This window comes from Stegostoma tigrinum, chromosome 33 (assembly GCF_030684315.1).
Source record: "Stegostoma tigrinum isolate sSteTig4 chromosome 33, sSteTig4.hap1, whole genome shotgun sequence".
NCBI classification, from domain to species: domain Eukaryota; kingdom Metazoa; phylum Chordata; class Chondrichthyes; order Orectolobiformes; family Stegostomatidae; genus Stegostoma; species Stegostoma tigrinum.
The window spans coordinates 9,008,383-9,035,794 of NC_081386.1; the positions used below are offsets into that span (position 1 = coordinate 9,008,383).

The 27,412-nt window shown below is 42.3% G+C and overlaps 1 protein-coding gene across 17 annotated transcripts in view; it reads left to right on the forward strand.

Annotated features, from left to right (window-relative positions):
- sema4ba (sema domain, immunoglobulin domain (Ig), transmembrane domain (TM) and short cytoplasmic domain, (semaphorin) 4Ba) overlaps positions 1–27,412 on the forward strand; it is a 386,815-nt gene that overhangs the window by 351,780 nt on the left and 7,623 nt on the right. For all 17 annotated transcript variants that reach the window (XM_048562773.2, XM_059639201.1, XM_048562774.2 and 14 more), the window contains 5 exons: positions 10,263–10,444; positions 11,788–11,938; positions 19,511–19,721; positions 23,780–23,895; positions 25,984–26,141. In XM_048562773.2, the coding sequence (XP_048418730.2) occupies positions 10,263–10,444; positions 11,788–11,938; positions 19,511–19,721; positions 23,780–23,895; positions 25,984–26,141 (818 nt within the window). The remainder of the gene's footprint in view (positions 1–10,262; positions 10,445–11,787; positions 11,939–19,510; positions 19,722–23,779; positions 23,896–25,983; positions 26,142–27,412) is intronic.

The window sequence follows — 27,412 nt, forward strand, 5'->3', positions numbered from 1 at the left end:
TACACCACATCAACCAGTTTACTCTCATATACCTGTTTGGTCACCTTATCAAAGAACTCAATAAGGTTTGTGAGGCACAACCTTCCCTTCACAAAGTTGGGAATGATGGTGATTGATTCTGCAATCCTGAGAACTGAGTTTGAATGTTGCCTTGCATTTTGAGAATTTTAAGCCTAAAAACAAAATTAGTTGTTGAATGAATGCACAAAGACTCAGTAGAATCAAACTTGTTATCCAGTCTCCTTTCGAGAAGAAAGCTTTTAGCCTTTACATGTTCCCACTGCATGTGACTCCAGTCACACCACTGTGCTTGACCCTTAACCGACGTCTGAAGTAGTGATGAAACCAAAAATATTGTCTCAAACACTCCGCAAGTAGGGCAATAAATTTGAATAAATTTGACGTTATGTTGAAGGACTTTGGTGAGGCACCTTTTGGAGTACTGTGACAGTAGGAACTGCCGATGCTGGAGAATCTGAGATAACAAGATGTAGAGCTGGATGAACGCAGCAGGTCAAGCAGCATCAGAGGAGTAGGAAAGCTGACGTTTCAGGTCTAGACTCTTCTTCAGAAATCGGGGAGGGGCTTCTGAAATAAATAGGGAGGGAGGGAAGCGGATAGAAGATGGATAAAGGAGATGATAGGAGACAGGCAGGTCAAAGAGGCGTTGGACCCAGTAAAGGCGAGTGTAGGTGGGGAGTTAGGGAAGGATAGATTAGTCCAGGGAGGACAGACTGGTCAAGGAGGCAAAGACAGGTTAGGGAGGCGAGGACGAGCTGTGCTGGTTTTGGGATGCGGTCAGTGGAGGGGAGATTTTGAAGGTTGTGAAGTCCATATTGATACCATTGAGCTGCAGGGTTTCCAAGCGAAATATGACTCTGTCCAGTTCTGGTCACCTGTTATAGGAAGGATATTAAGCTAGAGAGTGTTCGGAAGAGATTTACCAGGATGTTGCTGGGAATGGAAGGTTTGAGTTATACAGAGAGGCTGGAGAGGTTGGGAGTTTTTTCCCCCAAGTTTGGGGGATTTCAAGATTGGAGACATATTTTTAAGGCAAGAGGAGAAAGATTTAAAAAAAACAAGTTCTTTTTTTTACACAAAGTGGTTCATGTGTGGAATGAACTCCCAGATGAAGTGGTGGATGTGGGTACAGTTATAATGTTTAAAAGATATTTAGGTAAGTGCATGAATAAATGTTTAGAAGGTCACTTCCTTCTATTTAGCATCTTATTACACATCAATAATAATTTTTCTCACTGCCATGACTTAGGTCACAATAAAACACTCTCTTTGTGGCATAAAAGTAATGTAATAGACTTCAGAAGGCCTAGTGCAGGCAGGCGGGACTGGTTTGTGTGGGATTATGGTTGGCATAGACTGGTTGGGCCGAAGGGTCTGTTCCTGTGCTGTATGTCCATATGACTCTATAAATTTCAGCCCTGACCATGGCACTTTCACCTAGAGAATGAAGCCATGGTCCAGCCAGTGGTGCTGAGTTACAAGGTTCAGGGTTCAAATCCTACTGAGCACAGAAGCCAAGTTTGATATTCCAGTACAGCACAGAGGGTGTGCCACACTGCTAGTGGTGCTGTCTTTCAGATGAGGTGCTAATTTGAGACCCTTGTCAACCTGATTTGATGGATGTAAAAGGTCCTGTAATGCTACCTGAGGAAGAGCGGTGGCATTAGCCCTGCCTGATTATGTATCCCTCAATTAACATAGATTATTGAGCCATTGTCATTTTTTTGATTTGATTTGATTTATAGTAGTCTCATGTACCTAAGTACAGTGAAAAGCTTTGTTTTGCAAGCAGTACAGGCAGATCATAGCAATCAAGGACAGACGGATCATAGGGCGCTTAGACAGAGCGAGGTATAATAGTTGACAGCTACACAGGAGGTGCACAATGCAAGATCAACATTATTTGAGGTTAGAAAGGTCCATGTTAAAATCATTGAATCCCTACCACGCAAAAAGCGATCATTCAGCCTACTGAGTCTGCACCAACCCTCCAAACATTATCCCACCCCAGACCCACCCATCCCATTTCAATAACCCTGCATGTGGTCTTTGCCACAGCTAACCCATCTACCCTGCACACCCCTGACTCTACATGGAATTTTTTAATGTGGCCAATCCACCTAACTATAACAGCTTTGGACTGTGGGAGGAAACTGGAGCATCCGGCAAACACTCACATAGACATAGGGAAAACATGCAAACTCCACACATACAGTCACCCAAGGCTGGAATCAGCCCTGGTTCCTCGTATAGTGAGGTAGTAGGGCCAACTGCTGAGTCACCATAGGTGTAGGGTCTTGTTATGCACAAAATTGTTGTTGTATTTCCTACATTACCACTGCGATTGCACTGTATTTCATTGAATGTAAAAGGCTTTGAGATATCTAATGGCTGAGAAAAGTCATATGTAAATGCAGGTTGGAAGGACATGGCCCCTAGTCTGCCATCAATAAAGATAATTTATTTTTACTGCCATGTCTTAGGTTACAATAAAACACTCACTTTGTGACATAGAAGTAATATAATAGACTTCCTTGTTAGAGAATAATGTATTTTAATGTAAAGAATATTTTAAAATTAGTTGAACCCAGGTACTAGCTAACCAGTTGATTTTTCTTTTGAGTAGCAAGTTATATGCATTTTCAATATTTCACACTGTTACTGTGATTTTTTTTAATATAAATCTGTCTTGACTGGTGAAAATTGTAGAGTTGGACTATAAAACATACATGCTTGGATTTGCAAAACACATGCTTACACTGCAAACTCAGAGAGGCCAAGTCAGAAACCTTTGCATGTGTCAGGGAAACAGTCGAGGCTGCACAATTGCCAGATGGTTTGCAAGAAAGTCCATGGAGAAATGTCCCTCACTGTTGGAAATGTTCACCTGTTAATGGCTCATATGAGAAAATATGATCAAGAGGAGATCATTTACTTCCTTAAGTCCTCCATCAGTCCACTCAATCTTGGCAGATCAGTTGCTCATCTGGGTATACCCAAGTCAGCTCTGTATTCCCTCGATATCTTTAACCAACAAAAAAAACTGGGGAGTCTCAGTATGGAAAAATCCCAATTGTCTCAGTATTTTAAGTGAGAGAATTCACGATTTTCCACTATAAATGAAGAACTGTAGATGCTGAGATCTGAAACAAACAAAAACAGAAATTGCTGGAGAAACTCGACAGAAGGGAGAAAGGAGTTAACGTTTCGAGTCCAGTGACCCTTCAGAACATTCTCAGTGGTAATCATTAGGTTTTTGAAACAGAACCAGGAATGACTGAAGGGAATAGGTTTGATGCCTAGGCAAAGAATGAGCCAAAGAATTGTTCACTGAACCTTGGCGTTGATTTAAACGTAGGTTGGGGAACAAGATGGGTTTGAGCTGAGTGATGGATCTGTAAGCCGCCTTCAGTGAGATGCCCAGCTGATTGGAATGGGCCGAATTCGTTGATCAGACAGGAGTGTTGTTTCAATTGCCTGAGAAATGTCATCAGTGACGACAAGAGAGAAGTTCCTGACAAAAATGAAGTTTGTGAAGGCTCGAAAAGTGGGCCCACAGCCTCTAGTGGGAAAGAGAGGCGCAGGAGTTGGGGGTGTTTGGTATGTCAGTCTGCTGTATGCCCGGAACTCAACGGGTTATTATATATGTCAGGGGTTGAAAGGGTCACCTGACCTGATCAGGTAGCCAAGAAAGTTCAATTAAAATGAACTCTGGCTACATGAATAGGAAGAGTTGAGAGGGATATGGGCCAAATGCTGGCAAATGGGACTAGATTAATTTAGGATATCTGGTCAGCATGGACGAGTTGGACCGAAGGCTCTGCTTCCATGTTGTACAGCTCTGTGACTCTTACCATTAGTTATGGGAAATCCGGTAACCATGTTAATTGTATGTTTTACAGCTGATTTGTTATGGGTGATGGGTAATATTCTGCTTGCACAAGATCTGAGAAATTGCAAATAAAATGTACATAACATGCAAGTTTAGGATTTGTGACAAAGATGTTTCTATTTTTAGATAAGCAGATTTAGTAAACTATGCTGTCTGTAGAAATTCTCATCTAAACTAAAAGAGAATCTTGTTGAAGTCCAATTGTATTTGTACAGTCAAATTCAGCCTACGGGATCTCACTATTGAGGGGTATCACTTACTGATGGGGATTAGAATTACAAGTCAGTTTGACAGTTGGATGTTAGTTCCAATTGATCTTAATACACATCATGTACAATTTCGGCTGTAAGGAAGCGCGAAACAAGCCTTACCTGAGGTGCTGAGTTTACCACTCAGGCTAAAATGACAGCAGTATCTTCAAACGCACAGTTTCTCATTGAGAGAGTTGACAGCATTATGCTAGTGATACTAATCCTTAGTTGTCATCACCAAAAACATGAAAGCCATCTCTTGAAGAATATGCTTTTTAAGTATTAGCTGCATGCCACCCTATTATAGACCAAATGTCACTCCTGTTTGATGTATTTTACTTGTACAAACTGAGTTCTACACAATAATCTGTAATTAGTATTACTGCTTTCAACTTCTGTAGCCTACAGTTAAAACTGGTGATAGTATGCAACCACAGGTGAACGGGGAGGACAGGCTCCTGTGTTGTTCAAACTGGTATGGAGATACTGGTTTCTGTTAACTGGCTATTCAGAATGGTGAATTCGATGCTGGAAAATATTCAGCAAGTCAGGGAGAGAGGCTATTAACAAGCTGAACCTTAGCTCTCAGAAATAGGTGGGCTGAAGTTGAGCCTGAGGTTAAAGTCTGATCTGTACTAATTCATGCACCCCGCCCAGGATTGTGTGTCTTTGGAACTGTCTCATAAAGCAGATTATTGGCTATTTTAAGACAGAGTTGTATAGGTTCTTGTCAGGCACAGAATCAAGGTGTAAAGGGGTGAGATGGGGAATCAAGGTTTTGTCAAACACTTTGTAAACCACATACCCCTCAAAGGACTCTGTGAGAGTGCGTGTGATTATGTGTGTGTCTCTGTGTTTTTGTGTGTGCGCACATGTATGTGCGTGCCTGTGTTTGTGTGTGTGAGTCTTTGTGTATATGTGTGTCTCTGTGCATGTCTGTGCGTGTGTGAGTCTCTGAATGTGTGTGCGAGTGTCTGTTTGTATGTGTGTGTGTCTGTGTCTCTATGTATGTGTGTGTCTGTATGTGTATGTGTGAGTCGGTGTGTGTGTGTGTGTGTGTGTGTCTGAGAGAGAGAGTCTGAGTGTGAGTGTCTATGTGTGTGTATGTGTGTCTGTATGCCTGAGTATTTTTGTGTGTGTGTGTGTGTGTGTGTGTGCGCGCACGCGCGTATGTGTGCGTGTGTGTGTCTCTGTGTCCTTCTGAGTGTCATTTCTTTTGTCATTTAAATCCTCCTTCCCACATGCTTGCCTGAGTCAGTAATTTCAGTGTAACGGAGCTGTATTTTCCAAGTACCTGATCCAGCAGCCTTTACAAACACAAACCACTTCTTTTGTTAAAGTTAATTAAATCACTCCATACAAATGTGTGCTTTCCAATCATGAAGAAGGAAAACCTACCATTTGATCCTCATTGGCTAAAATGATAAATTGTAATGTTGCAAAGAAAATGTCAAAGAAAATTAATAGAAAGTGTAGAGTCCTCAAGGGAACCTGCTACAGGGTATCGAGGAAATACTTGGTGCTATTGCAGCAAAGGTATTTGTAAATGGTTTAGATTTGGCCTAGATGTTTGTTATTTGATGGACTTTCTAAGTTGAAAATTCTCAAATGAGAAGCAGTTAGTCAGTCTTTAATGGGACTGGGCTAACAACTGGAAGCCTCCTAGAGCCAGATGGTCAGGAACCAAATGAGATAATGGGAACTGCAGATCCTGGAGAATCCAAGATAACCAAGTGTGAAGCTGGATGAACACAGCAGGCCAAGCAGCATCTCAGGAGCACAAAAGCAGAGACTCTCTGATGAAGGGTCTAGGCCCGAAACGTCAGCTTTTGTGCTCCTGAGATGCTGCTTGGCCTGCTGTATTCATCCAGCTTCACACTTGGTTATCTAGGAACCAAATGAGGATCTGTTTCCCAAATAAAACGTGGACAATTTGCCATGAACAATATAGGAATCTCCCAGCCAAGAAGGTGAACGCTGTCCTGGAATGAGGCCAGCCTCGTGGGTGATTCTGGAGTGTAACAGTCCTGGTTTTTAATTCTGGAGTAATCCAGTCAGAGTGTCCAATTCACTGTAATCAGACCAGGTGCAGAATTCTGAAGTAACACAATCCTGGTGTACAATACTGAGATACCTCAGTCCTGGTGTACAACTCTGAGGGGCCCCTAGTTCTAGTCTACAATTCCGAGGTACCCTTGTACTGGTGTACAGTTTTGAGGTACTCCCAGTCGTAGTGTACAATTCTGAGGTGCCCCTCTGTCCTGGTGTACAATTCTGAGGTACCTCAGGCCTGGTATACAATTCTGAGGCACCCCCAGTCCTGCTGTACAATTCTGAGGTACCTCAGTCCTGTTGTATAATTCTAAGGAACCCCCAGTCCTGGTGTACAATTCTGAGGAACCCCCAGTCCTGGTGTACAAGTTTGAGACTCCGCCAGTCCTGGTGTACAATTCTGAGGCACCCCCATTCCTGGTGTACAATTCTGAGGCACCCCCAGTCCTGGTTGTACAATTCTGAGACACCTCCAGTCCAGTTGTACAATTCTGAGGCACCCCCAGTCCTGTTGTACAATTCTGAGGCACCCCCAGTCCTGGTGTACAATTCTGAGGCACCCCCAGTCCTGTTGTACAATTCTGAGGCACCCCCAGTCCTGGTGTACAATTCCAAGGCACCCCCAGTCCTGGTGTACAATTCTGAGGCACCCCGAGTCCTGGTGCACAATTCCGAGGCACCCCCAGTCCTGATGTACAATTCTGAGGCACCCCCAGTCCTGGTGCACAATTCCGAGGCACCCCCAGTCCTGGTGCACAATTCTGTGGCACCCCGAGTCCTGGTGCACAATTCTGAGTCACCCCCAGTCCTGGTGTACAATTCTGAGGCACCCCCAGTCCTGATGTACAATTCTGAGGCACCCTGAGTCCTGGTGCACAATTCTGAGGCACCCCCAGTCCTGGTGTACAATTCTGAGGCACCCCCAGCCCTGGTGTACAATTCTGAGGCACCCCGAGTCCTGGTGCACAATTCCAAGGCACCCCCAGTCCTGGTGTACAATTCTGAGGCACCCCCGGTCCTGGTGTACAATTCTGAGGCACCCCGAGTCCTGGTGCACAATTCTGAGGCACCCCCAGTCCTGGTGTACAGTTCTGAGGCACCCCCAGTCCTGGTGTACAATTCTGAGGCACCCCGAGTCCTGGTGCACAATTCTGAGGCACCCCCAGTCCTGGTGTACAATTCTGAGGCACCCCCAGTCCTGTTGTACAATTCTGAGGCACCCCCAGTCCTGGTGCACAATTCTGAGGCACCCCGAGTCCTGGTGCACAACTCTGAGGCACCCCAGTCCTGGTGTACAATTCTGAGGCACCCCCAGTCCTGATGTACAATTCTGAGGCACCCCCAGTCCTGATGTACAATTCTGAGGCACCCTGAGTCCTGGTGCACAATTCTGAGGCACCCCCAGTCCTGGTGTACAATTCTGAGGCACCCCCAGCCCTGGTGTACAATTCTGAGGCACCCCGAGTCCTGGTGCACAATTCCAAGGCACCCCCAGTCCTGGTGTACAATTCTGAGGCACCCCCGGTCCTGGTGTACAATTCTGAGGCACCCCGAGTCCTGGTGCACAATTCTGAGGCACCCCCAGTCCTGGTGTACAGTTCTGAGGCACCCCCAGTCCTGGTGTACAATTCTGAGGCACCCCGAGTCCTGGTGCACAATTCTGAGGCACCCCCAGTCCTGGTGTACAATTCTGAGGCACCCCCAGTCCTGTTGTACAATTCTGAGGCACCCCCAGTCCTGGTGCACAATTCTGAGGCACCCCGAGTCCTGGTGCACAACTCTGAGGCACCCCAGTCCTGGTGTACAATTCTGAGGCACCCCCAGTCCTGATGTACAATTCTGAGGCACCCCGAGTCCTGGTGCACAATTCTGAGGCACCCCCAGTCCTGATGTACAATTCTGAGGCACCCCCAGTCCTGGTGCACAATTCTGAGGCACCCCCAGTCCTGGTGTACAATTCTGAGGCACCCCGAGTCCTGGTGTACAATTCTGAGGCACCCCCAGTCCTGGTGTACAATTCTGAGGCACCCTGAGTCCTGGTGTACAATTCTGAGGCACCCCCAGCCCTGGTGTACAATTCTGAGGCACCCCGAGTCCTGGTGTACAATTTAAAAATGAAGCAGTCTTTGTGGACGTGGTGATACAAGTATATTAATAATTTAGACTCCAGTAAGGTTTCCAGTCTGCGGCAATCATTAAAGCCTGCCTTGAGGCAGTGACTTAACTGAGGCATGACAACAGCTTATATTTATAAGGAACTTTAAAAACACCAAAATATTCCAAGGCTGTTCATAACAGCGTTAATAAACCAAACCACACAAAGAGATTTTGGGTCAGACAACTGAAGATTTTGTCAAGGAATTTTAAGGAGCATCCTACAAGCCTCACGATTTTAACAAAATATTTTACCTGCTCTCTCTTGTGCACCTATTAACCATGCATCCCATCAGCCAATCCACGGAATGACAGCTCCCATGTAAAATTCTTCCCATCCTTGTCTCTGAACAGCTCTGATCAATCTAAGAAAGACTGGAACTTACAGAACAGTTTCTGTGACATTGAGAGGTGAAGGCTTCATCAAATTGTCTCATTTTTCTGTCAGCTTTGATTTTTTCAATTCTGATGGTCTTTAAAAACTCAATACGATTGTTAACAAAGTGTCAGAATTTCACTGTGTCCTCAATTCTGAAACTATACACAAAGCTCAGCAGGAAGCTTGAAGATTTCGTTTTCTTTTGTCAGATCAGCGATTCAAATCCAGTTACTCCTCTCAGCTGCTCCTCGTGTCAATAATCTCTGCATTTCAAACGACAATATCGAACTTGATATTCGTGGTGTTATATAGCTCACCATTAAACTTAGGGTGTTGTTATGCATTGATGTGATGATTATGGCCCAGGCAGTGACAGACTGCCATTGCTGTTGCGCTGCCATTAAATTCTTTAGAGCTGCTCAAGAGGATACCACTGAACTTTTGTTTGCACCATTTTGTCTGACATTAGTGAATAAAATGAGAAGTGAATTGACGAGAAAAATGTCTTTTCCTTACATTCTTGTTTCATTCTGCTCATAGACAGCTGTAATAGTCTAGTCCAGTTGCTGGAATAATAAGCGATGTGCATCATGGAAACAACCGGAGTAACACAGCCTCGGTGAACATTACTGGAGTAAACTGGTGCCAGCGAACACTAATGCAGTGATCTAGCTTGGAATACCGCGGCCAGTAGCTCATGTCCTGACTCCCCGTGCCTGCCCACCATTGGCAAGGCACAATTCAGGAGTTTGATAGAATACTCCCCACTTGCCTGGTTGGGTGCTTGACACCATCCAGGACAAAACAACCTGCCTGATTGGCACAAATATCCACTCCCTGCGCCATCGATGTCGAGTAGCAGTAGTGTGTACTGTCCACAAGATGCACTGTGAAATTTATCCAACATCCTTAGGCAGCATCTTCCAAACCTACAAGCACTTCCGTCTAGAAAGACAAGGGCAGCAGATACATGGGAACATCACCCCCTGCAAGATCCCCTCCAAGCCACTCACCATCCTGATGTGGAAATACAACATTGTTTCTTCACTGCTGCAGGGTCAAAATCTTGGCATTCCATCCCTAAGGGCATTGGGAGTCAGACTACAGCAGGTGGGACTGTAGCAGTTCTAGAAGGCAATTCAACACCACGTTCTCAAGGGCAGCTAGGGATGGGCAGTAAATACTGGCACAGCCAGCAACACCCACGTCCCGTGAATGAATAGGAATGAAACAGCCTTAGTGTATATTACCGGAATAACTAGTACATTACTGGAGTAAACTATCTTGTTGTGGATGCTGAATATTGATTGCAGCTGTGTCCTATGTAAAGAGACTTGCATTACTGTTAACAGTCTTGAAGATTGTGATGTACCCAGTGTCTGAAGAAATTGTTTCTGTTGCTTCGAGTTATGGCTATTTTATGATGATTCCACTGTTACGATGTCAGATAATAACTTCTGTGCTGTTCATATTCTAGCTGCTGGTGGTACTCATGACTGAAATGTTTCCACAGGGTGATATAGGAGGAGAACGTGTGCTTCAGAAAAGATGGACAACATTCCTGAAAGCCCAGCTATCCTGTTCTCTTCCTGATGATGGCTTCCCATTTAATGTTATTCAGGATATGTTTGTTCTGTCTACTCGAAAAGAGGATTGGGAAAACACTACCTTTTATGGAGTGTTTACTTCTCAGTGGTATGTGAATTCAGCATTAATTATTATTCAAGCTCATAGCCAGACCATCACAATTGTCCCAGTTTAACAAGGACATTCTGATCTTGTGAACCCTTTTCAACAATGTGCTAATATCTAAAATATTCCCTGAATTGTTCGACCCTTCTGGTCCTCTGATTGAAGACACAATGGTGTGGGAGATGAAAGAATCATGATGTATGTTTAATTTGTAGCCACACACTCTCATCAGAGGGATTAACACTTACCGTATGTTGATATGTTTTAAACATTTATTTACGAGATGTGGACATCACTGGATAGGCCAGCACTTTTGCCCAATGGGAAGCTCAGAGCCGCCTAAATTGCTGTTGTTGTGGAGTTGTGCATGGACCAGACCAGATAAGGGTGGCAGATTTATTTCCCTAAACAACATTAGTGAATCATGTGACAACTGACAGTGATGGATTTTTATTCCAGATTTTTATTAAATTCACATTTTAAGGAATCACAGAAGTGTAATAGTTACAGAAGGAGGCTATTCTTTCATCCTTAGCCTTGGGACATGAACTGTATTCTTATAAATAGCTGTTCAGTGTTCATCAACCGTCTTTTCTCCTAGAATCCTTTCCCCGTCCATTCTACACTAATCTGCTTGGAACTCAGCATGAGTCAGGACATTGGCAGCAGAAATTTGGATGTTCTCGCATTGACAGCTGACCAAGAATGTGTAGGAATAGCCTGATTTAGAGATAAGGCATGGATAGGCATTTTAGCAGCAGATCAGCTGAGGCAGAGAAGTGGAAATATGTAGCCTTTGTAGTGGGCATGAGGATAGGGCTAAATACTCGTTGAATCCATAATTTTTACTGAACAGAGATCCGAGATTATTACTTACTGCATGACAAAAATAATGTAGCATTCATCAGTGATTCAGATATATGTTTATGTTTAATTTGGAGCTGATTATGGGATTCTACACTGTTACTCCTTGTTGCAGATATAGAGTAACTTTTGCTTTTATGGACCTTTCTTTCATTAAGTTAATATGATGTACAGGAACTGTGCATGAAATTTACAACATCCTGTTTTAAAAAAAAAGGAGCAAGTGAGAAATGAACCTTTCAGTATTACTGTTTGATTACACCTTGCAAAATTAGTGGTTGTTTTCTGTCACTTGTAGTAACAACTACCAGACTGTTTATCTGTAGCTGGTATGAAACACCACAGTGTGAATGAGTAAATCATGTTGAATATAGTGACTGAAAGATTGATGGAACTGTCTGACAGAGGAGCGTTTAAGTTGTATGAACTGGAGGGAGAGGTAGAGACATGACCACTACATTAATTCTCTTATTGACTTTCAGGTACAAGGGCGGGGCAGCCTCTTCCGCTGTTTGTGCATACTCTATGGAAGACGTGAAGAGGGCCTTCAATGGAAGGTACATGGAAGTGAATCGGGAGACACAGCAATGGTATCCCTATAATCATGTTGTTCCTGAACCAAGGCCAGGAGCTGTAAGTATCTCTGATAATTAAGAATGAGCCTTGTTGAGTTTTGAAGGAATTAATTATCATTTTAACACAAAAGCCTGATGCTTTATCCCAGAGCTATGTACATTGTGAAAGTTAGTTCTGATTATATTCTGGATCATCCAATGACCTTTCTAGTCATCAGTTAAAACCTTGCATAGGGCCCCCGTTTCCTGACAAAAGTTTACTTCCGGCTGCAGTAATTTTTCATCATGGATTTCTTTCACTACTCTGAGTAGCTATGTCAGCATTTCCCATGTTGAATAGCACTTGAAGGAAGCATTGATGGAGGCCAGGGTGCAGAATTGTCTCTGCATTGGTGCCGTCAATGTCTTTCACTGAGAGTAGCTTGTCAGTACCACTACTGGCTGAGCTGGTCAGATCCTAGGGGACTTGTTTGTTAGACTGGGTGTGCAGTAGGTAGTGAAATAATCCACAAGAGGGAAAAACATATTTAACCCCATCCTCACCAATCTACCTGTTGTAGATGAATCGATCTGTGATGGTATTGTTAGGATTGATCACCAATCTACTATCACAGATGTATACCCATGGCATTATTGGTAGCAGTGACTTCAAACAGATCCAACAACTCAAGACTGGGCTTGACTGTGAGGTCTGTAAGTGGTTTGGTAGCATTATCACTGCCTGAGCTGGTCAAGTCTTAAAGGACACAGCTGCTAGACTGAGTCAGTGGTGGCACATGGTGAGGGAACCAGTACCTGACCACATTCTCACCAATCTACCTGTTACTGATGAATCAGTCTATAATGGTATTGTCACGATTGATCAGGGCACAGGCCATGTGGGGGCAAAGTCCTGTCTTCACGTCAAGAATACTCTCCAATGTGTTGTGTAGCGCCACCACTGTACTCAATGGGATAGACATCAAACAAATCCAACAGCTCAGAACGAGGCGTCTGTGAGGTGCAGCTGGCCATCTTCAACAACAGAATTGTTTTCAGCCTAATTTGTCAGAACTGACCCAGTAGCCATTTCCCCTTTGAATGGATGGTGGTTCTTCAATTGTCTTTGGCTACACAAACCCCCTCAACCAACACCACCAAAACAAAGGAAGCGCTTATCCCATTGATGTCTTCGAGTGCTTCCCATTTGCAAATCAGAGAACACTTCAGCTGACTAAACAACAACCTTTTCACTTCAGCAAAAGAAACTTATTCATTCGCTGTACAAGGGCTCTGGGAAATTCTGAAGATGTGAAGCATATTCGATCCATGTGGTATATTCTTTGTCACAGAAATATTTGGAATGCAGTTGCTCTGGCCAGTCTAATGCAGCGCTGCCTCCAAAATATTTTGCTGCAAATTGTATTAATGTGCTGTACCAGCAGATTTTGATATACCTGACATGTTGAACGCAGTGCAGTTTACTTTTGTCATTGTTGAAAGAGTTAAATGAAAACTCTAGTCACACAATAGTTTTAAAATATGAATCTGCTGCTGTCGGAAAATGTTTTAAGTTGCAGTATAAATAAATATTTCTACGCTTATTTTGTCACCTGGAGTCAGTAGACTTCACTGTCACTCTCCCTCTCCCTTACTCTCTCTTGCTCTTTCGCTCTATGTTCTGCACAATGGTGCAAATTAAGTCCAATGATTGTGAAAAATGGGTTAGCCTACAGATCAGTGGTGATCTAACTGAATAGTGAAATGAAGTTAAGGGGCTGAATGGTCTCTTATTACTATGTTTCTGAACTGTAACATATGCATTTTGCTTGGGAAAGCTACTACTGCCACGAGACTGACAATTTTTTTGCTACTTTGACAATTATGTTTAAGTTCTGGATTCGCAAATGAAGTCATAAGGTCATAGGTTATAAATACTCTCAGCTTTTGCCCGCAGAAAAGAGCACAAATAGCTCCAGATGATTTAATGTGCCATGGATTTGTTAATGGGAAATGATGGGAATTGGAGAATTAATGACACACAGAAAAGAATACTTCCTTCACACCTTTCAAGCATCTAATGAAGTTCTTAAATGACGGATAGCTCATTCATCCATCAGCAGATCAGTCAAAATCATCTTTGTGTTGACTCACTGTCAGATTTCCAAGAGTCATCATTGATCCGTATGTGGAGGTGGATGCGATTGGTATTACGGGGATAATAGTATAAAGTCATGCTTTTTCATTAGGCAAGTTCTCAATGATAACTAGTCGATAGATCTCACAAGCAGACAATTAAATATGAGGCAAAACAAGAGTAAAAATGTAATAGAATAGTAATTAACCTAAACTGGAAAACAAACCTGCATTAATATGGCAACCGCCGGTTGTCTGAAATCAATTTAAAACAAGTGGAATAATTTTGAAAAGTGTAGTTGCTGTTGCAGTATAGAAAATGCAGCAGCCACATTGTACACCGCAAGGTTTTACAAACAGCAATACAGTAAATAGCCACACAGTCTGTTGGTGATAATCATAAAGGGCATGATCATTCAGATAATTCCCCTTTGCTTCAAGGATCTGTTACATCCATCAAAGCAGGCAGAGATGGGGCCTAAGTTTAATGGTGCATTTGAAAGACAGCACCTCGAACAATGTAGCATTTCTTCATTGCCATTAATGAAGTGTAAGCTATGCTTACAGTGCTCAAGCCTTGAAGGGTGACAGAAGCGAGGGAGCTGCTAAGTGCACCATGGCTGACATTATGAAGCAAAGTGGTGGGCATCATAGAAATACTTTCAGAACTGCAACACTTATAAGACAAGATGGCAAAAAGTCAGCTTCATAAACTACAATGGGTGCGAGATGGACAGTTTGCCACTGTGTTACCAAGGCAATGAGGAAAGAGCAAGAAGCCCAGCTTTGGCAGCGGTGCTGCCAAAATTCAGAATGAGGTAAATCACCCCATCATAATGCAGACTGTATAAGATTTGGAAATAATAGGGGGCTGTTGGAAAATTGAGGGTAAAGACAAAGGGCCTCCAACATCACAAGAAAAGAGAACAGTGGAATTAACGAGAAGTGTATTGAAGTTATTGGCTGTGGTATTGACAGCCAGATAGATCATGGGCAGCTTTCATATTCAGTCCGTGCCAGTTGAGTTTCTACACAAGAATTGAACATTCCCATCACAAGTTAGATGTAGAACAACTGATTTTTTGTCTCAATTTTATAATACTCATTAAATTTAAGCATTTTTCAGTTGGAATGGTATGTTAACAATTGTATTGAAGGTGCCCTTTAAAGGAGAACATGTGTGTATGCTGCTGATGCCTATCACACTGCAACACAGTGTCACCTCGATTGATCCAATTAAAGTGAACCTGCTTTCATTCAGGAGTAAAAGAAAGAGGTTTTCTCCAATAAAATGTAATCTTTTGGTTGTAGAGAATTTGAGTATTTCTGAAAAAAGACATATTTTGTCAAACATTCTCATTTTACAATCATTGGGGCAGTTTACGAGAAATACTAAAGAAAAGGGTAAGCAAGTTTTTCTCATATGAGAGGCGAATGCTGATTGGTTGGCAAGAGGACTCTGACTGGAAGAGGTTTCATCATAGCAAATGCACGAGTAAATATGATTGACAGTTAACTGTCAAGTTTGTAGTTAAAATTTAAACAAGGCAGATTGACTCTGAATGGTCAAGATATTGTCCTAAGCAATAAACCAGAGAATGTCTGTCACCTGTTTTGCATTGAAACAGGTACAATATGTCTGCAAAGAACAGAGTCCTTATTTAGCTCTCTGAAGAGCATCCCACCAAGACACACCCGCCCACCTTATAACTGCATTTTCCATAGCTAATCCATTTAATCTACACATCCCTGGACACTAGGGGCAATTTAGCATGGCCAATCCACCCTAACTTTCACATCTTTGGACTGTGGGAAAGAAACCAGACCACCCAAAGGAAATGCACGCAGACACGGGGAGAATGTGCAGACTCGACATAGATAGTCACCTGAGGCTGGAGTGGAATATTTATCCCTGGCGCTGAGAGTTAGCAGTGATAACCACTGAGCCACCATGCCATATATGACTCCTGTCAGTGAAGAGATTTCCCCAATTCCATGAAGTGCCGTTTCGCTAGGGTTCTTTGATGCTGTACTTGTTTAGATGCTGCCTCATTGCCAACAGCCAACGCTCTCACCTTGACAGTTCAGCTATTTTTCCCCTGTTTGGTTCAAGGCTCTAATGAGGTCAGGATCTAAGTGTCCCTGGTAGAATCCAAACTGAGCCTCAATAGTAGGTTATTCCTTTGAAACCAGCACTTAATAATATTGTCAATGACCCATTTTCTCATTTTGCTGACGATAGAGATTAGACTTGTAGATTGGCCAAGTTGGATGTGTCCTGCATTTTGTATAAGGAATATACCTGAGTAATTTTCCACATTGTTAGGCAGATGCTACTGTGTGCCTGTAATGGAAGAGCTGGCAAGGAGCTGGAGCTCAAATCTTCAGTAGTATTACTGTTTATTATTACAGTTTATAGTGTACAGCCTTTTTGTGGAATCATACAGAGTGAATCAAATTAGTTGAAGACTGGCATCCATACTGCTCATGGCATCAGGAGGCTTCCAAGATGCCAATTTGGCACCTCTGTTTGCAGATGGATACAGATAAGTTAAGCTTGTGTTTTGCACTGATGTGATGGGTGCCCCTATCCTTGTGGATGAGGGTTAATTGTGGAGCCTCTGCTTCCTGCCTGTTGTTTGATAGTCCACCGCCATTCATAGCTGGATCATTGGTTGTGGAATCAATCAGCCCTACCATTTGCTTGCTTCTTCCAGTTGTTGTAAATGCACTAAGATGACACGTCAGTTCCAGATATGCCTGGTGCAGCTTCTAGGAGGCCCATCTGCACTCTCAATTAAACCAGGGTTGGTCACTCGACTTGATGATAGAATGGGCTTGCCTAATGAGAAAGGATTCTCTATTCCACATTATACCATTCACATCCACCTCCACACATGGATCAATGATGTCAAGGTTTTAAAATTTGATGTTGAGTCATCATAAAGACATTTCTTGTTGATCTTCTGATGGATGAATGAGTTCGCCTCCACTTAAGCTCATTAGATGCTTGAAAGGTGTGAAGGAAGTATTCTTTTCCATGTGTCATTAATTCTCCAATTCCCATAATTTCCCATTAACAAATCCACGGTACATTAAATCACCGTGTGTGCTCTTACTCTAGTTTCTGCTGGCAAAAGCAGAGAGTATTTATAACCTATGACCTTATGACTTCATTTGCGAATCCAGAACTTAAACATAATTGTCAAAGTAGCAGAAAAATTGTCAGTCTCGTGGCAGTAGTAGCTTTCCCAAGCAAAATGCATATGTTACAGTTCAGAAACATAGTAATAAGAGACCATTCAGCCCCTTAACTTCATTCCACTATTCAGTTAGATCACCACTGATCTGTACCCTAACCCACTTGTCACAATCATTGGACCTAATTTACACTAGTGTGAAGAACTGCGGGAGGGGGAGGGGTATGGAACAGAGAGGGAGAGAGAGAGGTCTACTGACTCCAGGTGACTAAATAAGAGACAGAAATATTTGTGTACACTGCAACTTTAAGAGAGAATTACTGCAGCAGATTCATATTTTAAAACCGTGTTTCATTAACAATGATAATGCTATGCTGTTTGAGTGTAGTTTTCATTCATCTGATCTAGGTGCATCAAAAGTAAACAGTAAGAATACTGCTTTCAACAGATCAGACATATTAACATTGTTTGCCTTGAAGGAACAAAAGGGGAGGCTTAACAGAGGTGTTCAAAGTTATATGGACTTTGTTGCAAATAAGATTGTGATGTTTCAGGACCATGCCTTTAATATTAGGTAAAATGGAGAAATCAAGGAGTTCATGTGACCTTTCCCAAATTCTACCAACGGCAAGCCTGGGTATTTTGGCTGTGGAAGGTTAAAGGGTTGGTGGGTCACGGGATGTGGAAGCTGGCCGTTTGTTTCACTGGGATAAAAGTTTCAAGGTAGACATTAGTCACCCTTGCAAAAAGCAATCAAAATATCTGTGCTGGCAGGGGATAGTCTGTTAGATTGCAAAATCCCACGACAGTGATAAGAATGTAAGATTTTATAAATGGCAGTTATGGGGTGACATGGTAGTTCAGTGGTTAGCACTGCTGTCTCACCGTGCCAGGGACCCAGGTTCAATTCCAGCCTTGTCTGTGTAGAGTTTGCGTGTTCTCCCCATGGCTATGTGGGTTTCTTCTGAGCACTCTGGCTTCCTCCCACAATCCGAAGATATACAGGTTAGGTGGATTGGTCGGGTTAATTTGCCCCATAGTGTGCAGGCTAGGAGTGTTCGCCATTGTAAATGTGGGCCTACAGGCAGCTTTGATAAAGAGACATCTAGACTCAACTGTTAGAGATAGTAGGAACTGCTGATGCTAGAGTCTGAGATAACAAGGTGTGGAGCTGAAGGAACACAGCCGGCTAAGCAGCATCTTCAGAAGGGCCCAGACCCGAAGCATCAGCTTTCCTGCTCCTCTGATGCTGCCTGGTCTCCTAGACTCGAATGTTAGCTTGCTTTCTCCCCATGAATACTGCCTGAACTGCTGTAATCTCCAGCATTTTTTAGTTTTCAGTACAGATTCTAGCATCTGCACTAATTTGCTGCTTCAGGGACAGGTTGGAGCCTGGGTCTGGGTGAGTTGCTGTTTGGAGGATGAATGCAGACTCAATGGCCCATATGGCCTCACTCCACACTGTCGGCTGTCTACCCAATTCCAATACAAATCGAAGTCAGAAATCTAGAAGGTACCTAGTTATAATTTCTACAAAGCCAGTGAGATTCACTGCCTTTTGGCTTCGAGAAAATAAAGGTCCACAGGTAGCTATTGTAGGATCAGATGAAAGGCCTTCTTAAAAATATTACTGAATTTATTTGACTGGTTCAGTCTGCAAGATTCTGAGGGAGAGGGAAAGAAAGAAAGAGAGAGACGGCAAATTTCTATTGTTCACCACACAGGAAGGTGGATGGGAGCTTGTATTCAGATAGAAAACACCAAAGTTGTAAGAATTTGTATGTAAATGTGGAAGATTTGCTTAATAAGGGGAGGAATCTCCAAGTAGCTGTAAAAAATAGTTGAGCAATTTGAAGTTATCAGACTGAGAAAAGAAAAGAGAGGAAACTAGTCCTGGGGAACTAACTATCACTTTGGACAGGAGAATAGAATCTTTGCTGAAGGGATGAAGTAAAGTATGACCATGGAGGGTAATTTTCAGTTGTTTAAAATGTTAAATGGGGAAGTAAGCGGTCTCCTCTGTAGTTTAGAGAATACATTGCCTACTGAATAGTGTTTAGTCAATGCTGCTTTAAGATTGCACGTTACAGTAAAAACCTTAAAACATGAAATCTTGTGTGTTTTTTCAGTCATTCATTGGAAGTTTGAATTTCTTTTGAGAAGTTATGAAACTCTTTGGCGATTGTAACAGGTTTCAGCAAAGGATATTGGTGGAACCTATTTCCGCTGGATAGTAACCAGCTGTTGTTATAATCCATTAGTCACGCTTATTGTTAAGTAACACAGATTTCCCTTTCTTTCATTGTCCCTCACAGTGCATTACAAATGCAGCAAGAGCCATGAACATAAATTCTTCATTCCAAATGCCGGACAAGGTGCTGAATTTTGCAAAAGATCACTTCCTGATGGAAGAGATTGTCAGGAGCCAGCCCTTGCTAATGAAGAAACATGTGAAGTACATCCAGATCACCGTGGACAGAGTCCAGACTATGTCGGGCTATTACGATGTGTTGTTTTTGGGCACAGGTACAGAAAATCAGATAGCCTTGATCTGAACTAGTTATTTAATGAGGAATATCTGGAAATTCAATACTTTGTCATAACATAGGAAGTCCTTTTGTTTGTTCTTTCATGGAAGTACGCATTGCTCGCAAGGCTAGGAGTTATTACTGTTTGTCCTTGAACTGTGTGGTCTCCTAGGCCAATTAGTTGAGTCAACAATATCACTTTGGATCTGGAGTCACACATAGACTAAAGCAAACACGGACAGCGGGTTTCCTTTCCCAAAGGATTTTAATGAATCAGATGTGTTTTTATAATAGTTGAAGATGTTTTACCACTTTGGAGACAGTCCAAAGCTAGTGTTCCAAAATATAAGCTTCTCATCAATGAATTCAGGAGAACACCCTTTGCCCAGAGAGTGTTTGGGATGCTAGCGTATAAAACCCGACAATAGTTAGAAGTGACATTATATCCCATTTGTCTCTGCCTGTCACGTTTGAATCTGCCTTGAATAAACTCTTAACGCAGTACATAACAGATCCTAATCACTGGCTGCGTAAAGTCTGGTTCTTAGCCCTTGCATGAATGAAAATAATTTGGTCTATATCTTTTAAATCTCCTCAGTAGCGTCTCTGAGGAGAATAGCTTTTGCAATTTATCCATATTACCAAAGTCCATTATCAATGAAACTGTTCTGCACCCTCTCTAATGCTCTTGAATCTTCCAAACATGTGGTGCCTATGATTCATCTCAATATTTGGACCTGACCAATATTTAATAATGATGTCTGTAATGTACCTTGATTGCTGTTTTACTGCATGAGTCTACTCATAAAACTCAGAATGCTGAATGCCTTATTAACCCTTTCTCAAACAGAGGGGAGGCGATGGCTGAATGGTATTATCACTGTACTATTAATCCAGAGACTTAGATAATGTTCCCAGGACCCGGGTTTGAATCCTGCCATGGCAGACAGTGGAATTTGAATTCAATAAATTTTTGGAATTAAAAGTCTAATGAACACTGAATCCATTGCTGATTGTTGGAAAAACCCTTCTGGTTCACTAATGTCCTTAAAGGAACGAAACTGCCATCTTTACCTGGTCTGGCCTTCATGTGACTCCAGACCCACATCAAAGTGGTTGACTCTTAACTGCCTGCTGGGAAATTGGGGATTGGCAATAAATGCTGCCTAGCCAGCAATACCCTCACCCCGGGAATGAATAAAGGAAAAGGAAATATTTACCCTGCACGGCCAGACACATTTAAGAGGCAGCTACATGTGGAGTAATATATATACAAACATACAAAGTAAGAGGTCGTAGACCAGAGGTGCGCTGACGATGTTACCTTGCGGAAATGTCTGCAGTCAAACACACCAACTCAGTGAGTGTGTCTACAATCTCATCCACAACCCAAGCTACAAACCTACTGAAAGTACAAAGTAAGAGTAAAAGTGACCACTCAATCACTCAAGCCTGCTGTGCCATTCAATAAGATCGTGGCTGATTTGAATACCACATGTTCCCTCCCTTACTCAGTAACTATTCACCCTGTTGCTCATTGAAAATCTATCCACCACTATCTTCAAAATATTCCAAGATTGTGCTTCCACTGCCTTTTGGGCTTGAGAGTTCCAAAGATGCATGACACTCTCTGAAACAAAAAATTTGTCTTATACTTGTCTTAAATTGGGTGACCCCTTATTTTGAAGAAGTGACCACTAATTTTAGATCCTTCAGCAAAAGGAAACATCCTGTCTCCATGAACCCTGTCAAGATCTCTCAGGATCTTGGATGTTTCAATCAAGTCACCTCTGATTCGTCTAAATTTGAGTAGATAAAACCCAAATCTACCCAAATACCCCTCATTAGACAACCTGCCCATTCCAGATATTAGTCTTATAAACCTTCCCTGCATGGCTCCCAATACATTTAGATCCCTTTTTAAATAAAGTGACCAGTACTGTACAAGTATTCCAGACGTAATCTCACTAACGCACTATGTAATTAACGCCAAGACCTCCCTACTTTTGTGTTCAATTTCCCTCGCAATAAGCAATAACATTCTCTTAGCTTTCCCAGTTACTTGCTGCATCTGCGTACCAACCTTTATGATTCATGCACAAGGACATCCTAGTGTCTCAAGTAGAACTAGGGAAGGGCAATCAATGGTGGCCCACCTAGTGATGCCCATATCCCATGAAATGAATAAAAACACCCGGATCTCTCTGCACCTTAAAGCTCTGCATTTTCTCACCAGTGAGATAATATGTTTTTCTTTCAATGGAAGAATATGCTTACAGGCTAAGGTAAAGCAGAGTATGAAGTGACTGATATGGAGGATAAACACCAGCATGGACCGGTTAGGCGGAATGGCCTGTTTCTGTGAGGAGAGAGGTAATGGGAACTGCAGATGCTGGAGAATCCAAGATAATAAAGTGTGAAGCTGGATGAACACAGCAGGCCCAGCAGCATCTCAGGAGCACAAAAGCTTCCTGTTTCTGTGCTGTGTGAATTTAATTGATTGTGTAAAATCGATAATTGATTGATATAACAAGGAGTCAGATTTCACTTGCCCTTAACATTACACCATGCTGTTTCATGAAGGAGTTGCACAATAGCTACATAATTCTAGAAACTGAAGAATGTTTCACAGATCTCAAACTAAGGAAAGAGGATGAATTTCTTTCATTTTTCCCTCAAAGCTCGATCTGTGATGTTGACATTTAGCACAAAATAATCAAAAAAAGCATTCTGCAGTGCTACAGGCTGGAGTTTTGTTTCGCCTCATTGTTTCTATTTATGTTTGATGCAGTGTTCTACCTGTTTCATCATGAGACAAAACCAGAACCTTACTTTGTGCAAACACAGCATTCAAAGTAAGAGACCTCGCCCAGGAGCAAAACCAACATTAAGTAAAACACAGGTAAAACGCACAAAGGGAAAGGGATTCTCAGGAAGTTTTGGCAAATCTGTTCACTTATGAGCACACCCTGAATCTTGCCTAATCCCTCAGCTAAAGTTGCACTAGTTTGTCTGTGAGTAACACCCATTTCAGTGTTCACAGCCACCAAGCCTCCCTGGGCCTTAAATGTCTGAGGTTTACTGTCCATCTCAGGGTCAGCATTGAGGCAAGTGGCATCTCTGTGTCTTGAGGGCTAGAGGCAAGGTATGAGGAGACTGAACCAGAATGTGGTGCCACCAATAACACTGATTTGATTTAGTTTGATTTGATTTGATTTATTATTATCACATGTAACAAGATATAGTGAAAAGGAGGAAGGGTCGCTGAAGGATTCTCACTCCATGGGTTGGTGTTCAGTCAGTAGATATTTTTCATACATTCAAGCCTCCAGGTTAGGATTATCCAGAGTCACTCCCATGGATTCTGTAACAGGAAACAAAGGACAGGGAGATCAGTTCTACCATTTTAACACCCAAGATCTCTTAGATAAAACTCCTTGAGATTCCCATTCTCCTTGTGTTTTACTTATTGTTGATGGTGCTGTTGTTTGCAAGATATTCAGCTCTGCTAAATGCTCAGGCAATTCAACACAAATGGATTAACCCTTTAGCTAATAAACAGTGAACTGTCAGTAAAAAGGGCTCTTGTGGTACAGTGGTAGTGCCCCTGCCTCTGAGTCAGACTGCTGGGGTTCAGGCCACAAATGCATAATATCATCCCTGTGCACGTTGAATAGAAATACCTGAAATGCTAGTAAATGAGGAAAGAGAGACTCGTTCACACTACTTATGTAACTGTGGCTGTCTCAGTGCAATCATCGTCTGTACCAATTTTTCATAAAAAGCTCTTTTAGGGCTGGTAATTCAACAACTTTTACCATGTGCTGTAAAAACATTCAGCAGTGGAAAGAAAAATCAGTGTTTGAAGTTAGATTCCTAATACCCTGAGGGACTGTGAAGCCCTTGGATACAGTCAGATTTATAAAGGAATAAGATATCTTAATCTGAACGTTTCTTACATGCAGAGGAGATGAAATATATTTACATGAAATGGTAATATTGCTGTTGGATTTCATTACATGGTACTTTAAAAAATTGTTTACTCTTTTTTGTCAGAAAATGGAATATTGCACAAAGCTATAAAGGTGAATCATAAGGTTCATATTATTGAGGAAATTACTCTCTTCGCTGAACCACAACCCGTGCAGAATCTGATATTGGATTCGAAACAGGTACAAATTTCTTTGCAATTCACTCTTATTTTCCTGTAGAAGGCAAAACAAGGAGTTTCCATCTTAGCAGTAATGAATGCTGGGCCACGGCTCATTTACTGAAAAGCTATTTACTTTCAATTTTTTGCCAGCAGTCAATCACGCAGAGATTAGTAAGGTCATCTTCCTTCCAGAATTTGTATCTAACTCGTGTCAATTTTTTGTGTTGAGTTTGGGTTTTGTAACATGAGAGGATGCTCACTAGAGACTGATGAGGAAAGAAATGGTAAATTAAAATAAGGTGGAAACAGAGTGTTTTTGAAGGCTGTTGTTCTTGTTCATTCCCACTCTTTGTATTGAAAATGGTGTTGAAAAGTGCGAAGATGTGCAAACTGATTAACAATTGGAAACATGAACATCCTTCCATCAGTTTAACTACAACATCAATAAAGGACCCTCTGGATTTTACATAGGAGAGTAACCTATATGCAGAATGTTTTTATGGACTTCCATTATCTACACGATGAAGATCTGTGAGACGTCCTGGAACTGAGAGCAGAGACTTCTTGGAATTGGGGTTTGAACTCAACACCCCTTGGCTCAATAAAGTGGGGTAGAGGTTATATTATTAACACTAATGGAAAGGCCAGTCTTTTCCAGTCCCTGGAGATAGCAAGGAGGAAATAATTGGGCATGTTGTCCCTCTTCCATATCCCTCCCTACCTCTGTAACAAGCACTTAAGTGTATGGTGAGAAATTCGATAAGTAACCATCAATTAATGCCTTTCAGTGCTCAGTTAATGGCTTTTTAAGGCCTTCAACTCGTCGCCTCCCTGACAGAGTAACCATGGCAACTGGCCTAATGTGTTTGGCTGAAATCCATCTTCCCTCTCTTTCATCTGAACACTTCTGCCCTTGAGCCCCTCTCTCCTTCCAAAAGAAAAAAAAGAAAATGCTGGAACCCATAAGGAGTAGGTCTCAATTAGCAAACTTAAGGGCCTAAAAGTTGCTGGATCCCGATTGGTTAGCAGTTTCTAAGTCAGGCCACCAGTGTCAATCCCTGTGATAGGGCAGGATCCTCCCTCTTGCTGACCTAACAAGGTGTAGAGCTGGATGAACACAGCAGGCCAAGCAGCGTCTTAGAAGCACAAAAGCTGATGTTTCGGGCCTAGAACTTTCATCATTTTTTCTGATTAAGGGTCTAAGCCCGAAATGTCAGCTTTTGTGCTCCTAAGATGCTGCTTGGCCTGCTGTGTTCATCCAGCCCCACACTTTGTTATCTCGGATTCTCCAGCATCTGCAGTTCCTATTATCTCTTGCTGACCTGTCAGCTCTGAATAAGCTGATTGGTGGGTGATCTACTGAGCTAGTGCACCATCAGGGATGATTTGTTGGTTACTACCTAACATTTAGAAGTACAAATAGAAAAGTCTTCCCTAAATTTTATGTTGCTTGAAAATCTTTTTAGAACCTTTGCAGAAAGAACATTTTAGCATTGAATGCATTTCCATTGCAGTTGCTCTGTTATGGGAAGGTTATTTCAAACTGGAGAGGGTTCAGATAAGATCTATCAGGACTTTGCAGGGAATAGAGGGTTTAAGTTTAAAAATAGATTGGAAAGACCAAGACTTTTTTTCACTGGAGCATGGGAGGTTGAGAGGTGATCTTATTGGGGTTTATAAAATCTTGAGGGGCATAGATAAGGTGAATGATGAGGGTCTTTTCCCTAGGATGGGGAAGTTCAAAACTAGGGGGCATATTTTCAAGTTGAGAGAAGAAAGATTTGAAAAGGACATGAGGGGCAACTTTACTACACAGAGAGTGATTTATGTGTAGAATGAACTGCCAGATGAAGTGGTGGATGTGCATACAGTTACATTTGGATTAATTCAAAAATAGAAAAGTGTTGGAGGAAATGGGCCAGGGCAGCTGGGACTAGTTTCATTTGGGAGCATGGTTGGCAATGGACAGGGTGGACCGAAGAATCTGTTTCTGTGCTATGATTCTACGATTTGTCAGTTATTCTGCAATATTAATAACCTTAAATTCATGAGCATGCTAACCAGTCTGTGTTGGATTGAAGCAAACCATTTTATCTCCTGCTCGCAGGGCATGTTGTATGCATCATCATTCTCTGGAGTGGTTCAGCTACCCGTCTCAAATTGCAACATTTATCCGAGCTGCGGAGAGTGTGTCCTGGCCAGAGACCCTTACTGTGCCTGGGATGGGAACGTATGCAGAGATATGCGAGGGTTGCAAATAGGACTGTAAGTAGTTTTTAAGTGAAAGCACTGCTCACTTATTAAACAGAAATCTCTAGTGAGGATTGATCAAGCTAAAAACCTCATTATTTACTGAGGCCGTGTTTCAGAACAGAGCAGGGGTGTTCTAGAAAGCACCCAACATACACTGGGGAGCCAGGAAGAGATCAGAGGAGAGGACTGGAAATATACAGATTGATGACTACATTTGGGGCCAGTGAATCGCTGATTGTTTTAGTGTCAGTGATCATGGTGGGAGGTGTAGATAGAGAGTGCGTGTCCCTAATGTTGATACTGGGGTTGTCAGTCGAGGAGATATTATCAAGGCATAAGGGGTTTACATGTTTGGTTATAGGGGTGAGAGGAAATGCAGCTGTAACTCTTGGCCCACAAACAGTGATGTAACAGCACTCACTGTATGGATCCAGCCTTTATCAGCTTTAACCTGCCCGATGTTCTGACGCCCAGGCCTTCTGGCTGACATGAGAGGCCCAAAAGATTTCAGTGGTAAACCCACCTACTCTGCCACCTCAGAACAGGGAGTGAGTGGGGCTCAGGCAGGATTGATATTTGACTTTTTTTTTAACACCTCCGTCTCCCTCCTGAACCAATCCAATAGCCGTGAGGTTGGAGTTGCTGCTAGGCTTACAAAGTGTTGCCATCAGTTCTTATTTTCATTACAGATTTCCAATATCCTTGGTGATTTGCTTCTCTTAAGGATGTATTTTGATATTTACAGTTCAGTGGAAGAGTTGCTGATTCCCTTGTCTATGTCTTTGTGAATATATTTCTGAGCAATTTTTCATGATTTCCATGTATATGTATATACATAACATAACATCCCATAACATCCAGAGATGTGCAAGCTGGGTGGATTAGCCAGGGGAAATGCAGGGTTACAAGGATGGGATTGGTTTGGATTGGATGCTTTTTGAAGGGTCAGTATGAACTGGATGGGCCAAATGGCCTGCTTCTATACTGAAAGAATTCTATGATCCTATAATTATTTGCAATATGCAAATAAATTTGCACAACAATAGAAAATATTCCGTGGATTTAGAAGTTGGGGTGAGTAACCACTTATTGCCCAAACGAATTACACCTTCTGACCTACAACATCACATGTGCAGTAACCTTCCCAACTGTCAACATTCAGCACCATACAGCAATTAATCTCTGATTGACCTCCATCTTCGTTCACTTAAACAGCAATTAGTTTTGTAGCCATTAACAGACAAAGCTGTACTTCAGCAGGAGGACAGTAGTTTATTGTACAA